The sequence below is a fragment of the Chaetura pelagica genome, unplaced genomic scaffold (genome assembly GCF_000747805.2).
Source record: "Chaetura pelagica isolate M959 unplaced genomic scaffold, ChaPel_1.0 scaffold123, whole genome shotgun sequence".
In the NCBI taxonomy this organism is placed as follows: domain Eukaryota; kingdom Metazoa; phylum Chordata; class Aves; order Apodiformes; family Apodidae; genus Chaetura; species Chaetura pelagica.
This window is the reverse complement of record NW_009953295.1, coordinates 6,518,033-6,527,918: the sequence shown is the minus strand read 5'-3', so window position 1 is coordinate 6,527,918 and position 9,886 is coordinate 6,518,033. Positions and strand designations below refer to the sequence as shown.

General features: G+C 36.7%; 1 protein-coding gene across 1 annotated transcript in view; it reads left to right on the top strand.

The window, feature by feature from the left end:
• The window catches only part of MYO16 (myosin XVI), a 277,452-nt gene that overhangs the window by 237,404 nt on the left and 30,162 nt on the right, over positions 1–9,886 (top strand). Inside the window, 3 exon segments of the mRNA XM_009997923.1 lie at positions 1–243; positions 2,037–2,477; positions 2,514–3,239. Of these exon segments, the coding sequence (XP_009996225.1) occupies positions 1–243; positions 2,037–2,477; positions 2,514–3,239 (1,410 nt within the window).

The window sequence follows — 9,886 nt, the reverse complement described above, 5'->3', positions numbered from 1 at the left end:
TCCATTCGTGCTCTGTCCCTGTCCCCATGGCCGTGGATGGCTTGGTACAGTCTGCGGCTGGGTCATCCATCAGATCCCCCTCCCTACACTCTGTGTTCAGCATGGACGATAGCAATAGCCTGCCATCACCAAGGAAACAGCCTCCTCCCAAACCAAAGAGGGACCCCAACACACGACTCAGTGCTTCATACGAGGCTGTTAGTGCCTGCTTGTCAGCAGCTTCTAAGGAGACGGCTAATGAAGGTTAGGCATAAACAGGGAAACAGTCGCAGTTGTTGCTCTAGGTTATTGATTTATTCTTTTCTCTTTGATTCTTTTAAACACAGTCAAGTGCCTTTCAAAAGTTCTGCTTCCCTGAAATATTTCAGAGGCAGTAAATAAAATTAGTCAACTTGTTTTTGTTTCCAAATTAACAAATAATACCCCTGTGTCCTAATTGCCTAGCTTGTCAACAACCAAATCCTATTTGCAGAACTCCCTCTGGAGACAAATGATCCCTGTCAACTTGAGCTATTCTGCCCCACTGACCATTTTGTTTCACCTTTTAAACTGCATGTTAGAGTACCTTGCATCACTAAACCAGAATGCTCGAATATTGAATTACCCCAAGTTCAACATTAAACTTTCTCCTGCTTTTTCTATATGTTCACATGAATAATTTATGCATTCAGTGGCTCCAGTCTGTGCTATAACCGCTTACAGTGATTTTTTTTTTGCTTAGAAGGGAAGTGTTGTGAAAGTCCCAAGGTGTCTCAATGCTTTATAGTGCATATAGAATGGTTTTGAGTTCAGTTGTTTTCTTCTCCTTCACCCTTGGAAGGAATGAGTAGCAGATGAAGGGGAGGAATGCATTCTGCTTTTCCTTGATCAACCTGACAATGCTTGGTGTAAAGGATTCTCTAGGCTTATCAGGGAAGGTCCTTCAGGTTGGGTTTAAAACTGTGTATAACCATTTTCTATTCCTGTATATAACGGGTGGAAACCTTTGTTGCTCCCTCTTGCAACATTGTTATTGTTCTCATGAACAGTTAATTAGATGCCAGTCCATTATTCTTAACCTCTTTGCTCATTCAAGCTTTGTGTAAGGAGAGATGAACTGTGTCCAATATAGTTTTAAACTAGTATGGCTTGAGGAGCTCCGTAGTGGTTTCTGTGCCCATGCCTGCAAGAGCGTTACAAGTTGTTGATTAAAAAAAAAGCTCTAGCAGAGATTTTTGAAAGAATGACAATTTATATATATATGTATGTGTGGTCTTAACACTAATGCCTATGTACAGTCACAAAACAACTTCAGAATCCTTCTCAGATATATGAAACAATAGGTCCAGTTTCCCTGCTGTATACTAGTTTTCCAAGAATTATGTCAATTTCCCTAGTCTTTGTCCAAAACCAGCTCTGATTTACACCACTTAATTTTGATCTTACAAGACCAATCACCTACATGTCTAGGCTCCACTCTATACATGCCTGGAGGCTATGAAAAGATATCTTGTTTAGTTAACTTTATACTCAGTTGGGGAATTGCCCTTAGGCTATGGGATTCCCTAGCTTTATGAATTATTTCCATACCTGCAGTATAAAAGAAGAGATAAGCACAATACCGGCCTATAATTAGAGTTTTTTATATATTGCAAAAGGGAGATACTTCAGGTATTGGCAATAACATCTGTTAAAGTAGAAGCCTGCTGAAACTTCTAGTTAAAATCATGACCCACTCCCCTGGGGCAAAAGGAATAACAAGCATATATTTCCATGTGTTACAGACCTTGCAGTGAACATTCGGATTCAAAAGGTATCTCCTCAGGTGTTAGATCTTATCTTTTAGTGGCAGTAGGGATCACCAAACCAGATTATACGCCTAGGTAGCAAAGGCTTGTAGTTTGGAAGCTGAATGTTCTGCATTTCATTCCTTGAAATATTTATACTTTTGCCTGAATCCCTGTGTGGGCTTTGCAGGCTGAAAGTTCTAGATCTGTGTAATAAAAAAACAAAAGGCTTTGCTTTGTTGGTAACACAGATCTTTTTCACTTTCTTAGTACTGACCCGTCCAAGGCCACATAGTGATGACTATAGTACCATGAAAAAAATACCTCCTAGAAAACCAAAACGCAGTCCCAATACAAAGCTGAGTGGCTCTTATGAAGAAATACCTGGCCAAAAGCCTGGGGATGTAAAGCAGACAAGCACAGTAGCTAAACCAGGTGGCTATGACACTGTGACTGTACAGAGAGTGCTTTCTGCTGATGGACCACAACATGGTGTGTTAAATCTCTACATGTCACAAGAAGAGGAGGAAAATGAACCAGTCTATATCGAAATGGTAGGGAATGCAATGAAAAGCGGTTCTGCTGAAGCAGAAAGTCCAGAACAAGGAGAGTCTGTATATGAAGAAATGAAGTATTTTCTACCAGAAGAAGTAAGCAATGGCAATGGAGTAATTCCGGTAGCTTCTGGATCTCCTCCTCTGTTTTTTGAAAGTAAAAAAAATGTTAATGTTGAAGATGGAACTTTAGATGGAAACAGTCAAGCAGCTTTGATCTATAAAGACTCATGTGACATTCCAGCCCCTTTCCCTAACTTGCTCCCTCACAGGCCACCACTTCTTGTATTTCCTCCAACCCCTGTCACGTGTTCACCTGCTTCTGATGAATCACCTCTAACACCTCTAGAAGTCAAAAAGCTTCCTGTCTTGGAAACCAACCTAAAATACCCTGTGCAGTCAGAAGGCTCAAGTCCATTATCACCACAGTACTCTAAAAGCCAGAAAGGGGAGAATGACCGACCAGCATCTCCAGGCTTGGCCGTGTTCAATGTTACCAGCAAAGTGACTCCTCCTTCCACACCACCTCCTCCTCTCCCACCACCCCCTCCTCCTGTACCACCTCCTATTTCCTACCGAGCTTCCACACATTTTGCATTTCCTCCAGAGACTTGTGCTAGTTTTCTGATTAATACAGGGAAAACAGGTGCAAGCTCAGATCTGTCAAAAATTCCTCAGAGACCAAACCCTGCTCAGCTTGGATGCTCATCATCTCCATTCTCCAAACTGCCGTACTCCCCAAAGGTGGCAAGAGCAGATCACAGGAAATTGAACTCTAATTCATCATCTTCATTTCCGTATAGCCCTACAAACTCAAGGTCATTGACCAGTCCCCTTGATGAGTTAACTAGTTTGTTCAACTCAGGACGGAGTGTGCTACGAAAATCTGCAGCAGGACGTAAGATCAGGGAACCAGAAGGTAAGACAGATCTCTGTGCTTCTGTATAGCTTATTTGTTCTACACCAACACTTTCTTGTATCGGAAGCTGATAGAGTAGGTGAAGTTACAAAACAAAACCTTCATTTTTTTGTTTGTTTTTGTTGTGTTTTGTTTTTTTTAAGGGGAATCTCTTATAAGAAACATATGGAAAAAATTGCATATAAAAATGACTGGTATTCAGGTTTTCTCTAAGGTGTTAACTTTTCTTTTACCAAAATGTTTGTATGACACAAATTTAAATGGATTATTTTTTACATTCCAGCAGTCTCAGTAAAATAAATGCAGATGTTACATAACTGAAGAATTACTTTATGGTATCAGTCTATAGAAATAGTTTTAACTATGCTGCTATGTGTCTGGAACTTTAACTTGAAGACTTTCTTTTAAGGTTTCATTATTTCATATCCATAAAATTCTGGATTTGGTGATAGAGCCATTCTTATTGCCCTAAATAAAGCTGAGGTAGAGAGTAGTGCAGCAAAGTATATCTGTTTCCCTTTTCTATCCTTTTGTTCTTACCTTTCCTGTCATTTACATACACTGATGTACATACCCAGACATGATTTGGTATCCTGGTTTTCTGGCATCTGTAAAAAGAAGCGAAATCGCCATTTTGCTAAAAGTTTTTGAGACCAATAGTTGTGTCTGCTTTGGCAAAATTACTTGAAAACATTCAATGCCTATAAATATATGAAGAATGTCGGTTTGGTTTTGAGTTGGGGGTCTTGTTTTATTATATAGATAATACATTTTTATCTGCTGGGAGATAACTATTAAAGACAACTCTTTGGATGTGTCTTCTCAAGGCTCTTTCAGTGTACCTGGTGAGGGTATGTGAAAAGCTTACTACAACCAAGTTGGAGGATTTTTTGCAAATTCAATTTTCAACTAAATGCGAGCAAGATAGAGTTCAGCTTGGGTCTCCTGTGGGTTGAAGCAAGTGCATTAGCACAGGCTACCATATAAAAACTTTAAATTTACCTTTCTTGTGGAAAATGTTGTACTTCTAAATATTTCATCAAGGCAGGACTAAGTATGAAAGATCAAAGTTCAAGGAAGATATACGATGAAAAAACCTGAATGAATATTTTATGAGCTAGGAAGATACTGCATAATACTAAGTGCAGTTACATATGAATGGTTCAGTGATGAGCAGTTGGATTGAAAGTAACAAACCAATACATATGTATGTATGTGTTTTTACAATTTGCCTTTTTAAATGTACTTCATGTGTTCATTTCTAGGGTAACAGCTGCAAAACAAATATCTTTTACTTAACTTCTGATGCAAAGTAATGAGGTAGCAATCAGTAGAATGGACTTTTACATAAAACTAAAAGTTATCTATGTCTTAACCTCCTGATTTTTTATCACCTGTTCTCTAATGCATATTAAGTTCCTGGAAGACTCCTCAATTTCTTCTTTTTTGTCATTTGTAGTATTGTATTTATAAGGCATGATATGGTAAAAAAATCAATTAAAAAAATAGAAAATCATTAAAATTTAAGACATGGCCTATAGCAGCACTCTATAGTGTGCATTTTCCTTGATTTCCATCAATGATAACCTAACAACAACCTTAACTAAAAACAGAAACTAAAATTGTGGGCCATTTTTAAGTCAAGGAGAGTTACTATGGGAATCAATAAGTTTCTGTACGGCATTATCAGCCTTTGAGATAAAAGCCTCCATGCCGATAAAAGTGCAATACAGACAGATCCCCCGACATGCCTCCCTCTTGCCTGGAGTAGGAATTTCAAGGCCTGAGAACACTGATGCCCTTTTGGCTCCTGACCACTCCATGGGAAATGATCATCCAGAATTTCAACAGAACAGATCTGTGGTTTTCTGATGGACATACTGTGAACTGAACTGAAAGCACTCTTCTTTCACACAAGCAACAACAAAAAAATAATCAAATGCCAAAAATTTTTATTGCCTGGTGGCCTAGCCTTGCCTTTTTTTTTTTTACAACAGAAGTGTCTACTGGTTCAAGCAATGATCAAGATCATGTAGTATGCAATTTCTTACAAAATAACTTGCATGTAATAGAAGTTTTCCTCTCTGTAGAGATTATGGTTTAAATAAGCAAAACTGAAAACTCTAACAGGTGAGAACTGAGATAAAGTGATATCTCCAAGGTTGAAAAGAGTTGCCATTGAAATCGCAGCTGTATTGTTAGGTAGGGATTTCCTTTTACTCCGTATAAAATGAGATTTGAGTACAAAAAACACACAGACTTCTATTCTATTCTATTTGCAAAACAAATAGAAACAGAATGGTCACATACAGAGGCCCTACTTAGATATTCCTAGAGAGACCTTAAGTTTGCAACTAGACATCATGTAACCGAATTCAATGCCTCAATCACAAATCCACACTCTCTAGTAGAATATAAAAATATTTTTAACAATTCAACATGTAAGATACTTTTTATGTAAGGAAGGGACAATCACATGTTTAAACATTTCATATTAACTATTTGTGAAGCAATGACATAATTTTCTTCAGCATGGATGAATGATACTCAGCTTCTTAGTTCATAGTGTTATTTCTCTTGATTGCTACAGTTGATATTAAGTTATTCCATACGAAGGGGAATTGTTTCAGCTTCAGAAAAAAAAAAAAAAAGATGGAATAATTCCTAGCCCATCATCATAGATTGGCAGAGTGAGAATTATTGTGGATTTAAATTTTTAAAAAAAAAAAAAAAAAGATGGAATAATTCCTAGCCCATCATCATAGATTGGCAGAGTGAGAATTATTGTGGATTTAAATTTTTAAAAAAAAAAAAAAAAAGATGGAATAATTCCTAGCCCATCATCATAGATTGGCAGAGTGAGAATTATTGTGGATTTAAATTTTTAAAAAAAAAAAAAAAAAGATGGAATAATTCCTAGCCCATCATCATAGATTGGCAGAGTGAGAATTATTGTGGATTTAAATTTTTAAAAAAAAAAAAAAAAAAAAAGAGCAAAGGAAATATGATTTTTCCCTCAACCTGCATGAATTTCCTTACTATCAGGTAATAAAGATGGAAATTTGATGCCTTCTCTCCTTCCTGCTTGACTTTTCTGTCTGAGCAAAAGTGAATGCAAGCTTTCAACCTCAAATTTCAGGCCTAAGAAATAAAATTAGGATTATCTTCCCTTTATGTAGATCATCAGTGTTCAGGCTTCCAAGCTTTGTGGATTATTTTTAGTGTTTCTATACAAGTAGCTCTGTATGTGTGAGTCTGTACATGCTTCAGTGACCTTTTCCTTTCCAAAACAGTTTTGTAACTTACATAGTAAAAACAGGAAAGGCATAAAAACATCAGCTTGTCAATAAGATATTGATACTGTTCAAATGTTTACCCTAATGTCTTTGGCATCCATTAAGAATATATAATTCCTTCTTTACCTACTTCCAAATTGAGGTATGTTTAAGGTAAGCAGCTTCACACGCCAATTAATTATTCCACAGTCTCCAGCTTAAACACTGGAAGTCACAGGAAGATAGTTACTACTGATGAATCATACAGATATTTAGACCTCCCTAGTTGGGACAAAAGCTTGCCAAATATTCTTTGTTGAAGTTGGCTCAAACTTGGAAAACAGCAGGATTTAATGTGTATGTGTGAGGAGTACTGTCCTGTCCAAGGCAGGTATCCCTTTGATAGCTAGCAAATAATTTCTCTTTATCAGCAGACTAGAGTAAGCTATTGTGCAGCTAACATATCAACAGTGGATTGCAAATTAAATCCCTGCTGGATTTTCTGAGATGAAATCCCAGTCTCTTATCCTCTAAGCCACTTGGCTTTACCTCCTAAGCAACTTAATAAAGGTAATATTAATATCTGCATCTCATTATTCCTACATTCTATTGATACAATGTAATAATTACAGTTTCTTTGTGGTAAAAGCTAATGACTTACAAGACCTGAGTAACAGAGAAAGCTGTGTTGTCACCTTTTATCTTCTTTTGCATGTGAATGCTGGAGGAATGATTACATGAAGTATTGGACTTCTAGAACATCGTTCAAGTAAAATTCCCAAAGCATTAAAACTTTAATGAATTATGCTTCACAGTACTTCTCAGAAAGAGATTAATATCTGTTTATATAATTGCCTTAATTACCAGGGAGTGAGAGTGACTTTCTGTGACTAATTTTCAGATTAGATATCTAAACACAGGAGAGTCATCACTCTCTGATTCACTGTGGGCTACTTGCAGCTCTCAATCTGAATCTCTCGAAGTAGGTGCAGAAAAGTGGGAGAAAGCCAAAGCACTGCTAGTAAGAGTAGCATATAATACCCTCCATTTCTGTTTGCAGAATGGCTATAAACTTTTTGACATCCTGAAAGAAAGCATCTTAAATTGTAGTCTTCTCCTCATTTATAAGTCCGCCCTTATCTGGGTAATTTCTTATGAGATCTAGGATAAACACAACATACCAAGAAAAATTTTCCATTTCAGAATCTTTGAAAAATAGAAGATTTTAAGTGATGAAGAGTTTTTGGGGTTTCTATTATGATTATTTCTTTTCACTATACCATTTTTCTTCCTGGTTGGTTTCACTGTTTGCTGTTACAGGCTAAAATAATGGAATATATAATTTGCTTTGTTTTTCTGTTCTGACATGGAAAAGAGGCTTTGTGTGTGATTGCCATAAACAATTTTAACATGAAGATTATTTGAAGATTAAATCAAGTTTAATTTATATTTCAGGTGAAAAAAAACCAAAACTAAGGAAGTTTTCATAAACCTGTATTACATTTATTTTGCATTTTAAATGCTTTTATTGAAAATAATATCAAATCTTTAGCACTCCTTCACACAATCTAAATAGAGGTTGGAGGAGGCTATGCAGCCCCAGGATCACACAGGAAGTATCACTACATTTTTTTACATGATCCTATACTCTAAGTACCTGCAGCTGTCAGAAAAGGATCCTGGAGTAGACAACCCCCTTGTGTGACCCAGTCCAGGCTCTCTCGTGTTCATACCTAGGCACTGTTTAACAGGAAGGAAACTGAGGAGAAGTAACTGCATAGACTTCTCTGTTCCTTTACATGGTCAGCATTCCTTTTAAATTACTGATTCTCTTTGCTTTCACTCCATTGAGTTGAATTTACTTTGTGTCTTTTTCATCCTGTCTGATCCTGGAGCACAATTACCACACCATACTGGTTCAGCTTAATGCATTTCAAGCCCATGGATTTTCCTAATATCCCACCTTTAATAGTGACTGTTGATTCAGGTAGACCTTTACAGGATTATTATTTTCATAACAATGTCTTTTCATCACCTTCTGATGCAGCATCTTTGTTCCAAATCCAGCAAGTGTTCAGGAAGTTATCTCATTATAAAGAGTGTTGTGGGCTTCTTTCCTTTAAATAATAAACAGTTTTCAATATATTTTATTTGTGACCCAAAATGCAGAACCATGAAGGACTATGTTTAGCAATGACTACATCCCTAATTGTAAATCAAAGGAACATTAATGTGGAAATTAGCCATATCTGAGAGAACAAGAATATTCAATGGTAGCATACTTCACTCCTGATGACAGCACAGAATATGGCTTTTTGGCAGTAAACTTCATACCACTTGATTTTGCACGTCTAGGGGTATTTGGGACATAGTGGAAAATGAAATTTAACACACATTTTAGGGAAAGCCTCTAATGAAATTCTCAACTCGAGTGAGAAATCTGTTAAGATGCTTTTAACTTATTTACATCCATCTCAGCATTAAATCATCCTTTGTGTAGAGCATCAGCACAGAATATTAATTCCATTTCACATAAAATGTCAAGATTATGGCATTTATTTTTGTTTTGCCCTGGAATTAAAATCAAGTGTTCTGAAATCCTTATAAGAAACAAATATTCTTTCATGTCCAGTCATTCAAAAATGTTTGGAAGTATTGAAATGGTTTGCCTCAAATATACAAAAAAAAAAAAATTATTGAAAATATTAGCAATGAAATATATTGACTTTTTATTTTTGGACCTCTGTAAGTTCAAGAGTGGCCATTTCAACACTTGTCAGGTCATCGTTTAGGGGAATGTCTGCCAGCAACCAAAGATGTGTTATAAAGAAGCCAAGCTACTTCTAAACTCACTCGCTCAGCTATCCAAGAGCAATGCAATTGTGACAGGACAAACTCCAGTCCCTCAGTGATGACCCAAAGTTCTTGTCAGGACTTGCAGCTCACCATGAAACTCTACAGACCCTTGTTTGAGGCTTGTGTTCCAGTTCCAGCATCTGTGTTTTGTGGGGCTGGATGAAGAAGCAAGAGAAGACAGCTGGAAAGAGATTGGGCAAAATACTTGGTCATAAAAATTAGGGATTCCTGACCCTCATGTTCTCTCCGCATTGCTGCATTTGACTGTTGAGAGGGTAGGAGGGTGTTTGGAAATGGAGTACTGGAAATAGAAACATTTTGTGGCATTTAGCTTTTCCCTGGGCCCACTAGTGGGTAGGAAAATAGAACTTTCAGGTTCAGCACTTTTTTGCCTTAAGTTTTCACTCTATTTTAAAATGAAACTTGATTTTATCCTTTGTGTGGAGCAATTTAAAAAAAAAAAAATATGAAAAAAAAAAAAATTAGAAACATCTTGTTATTTCTTTTAGCTCTTTC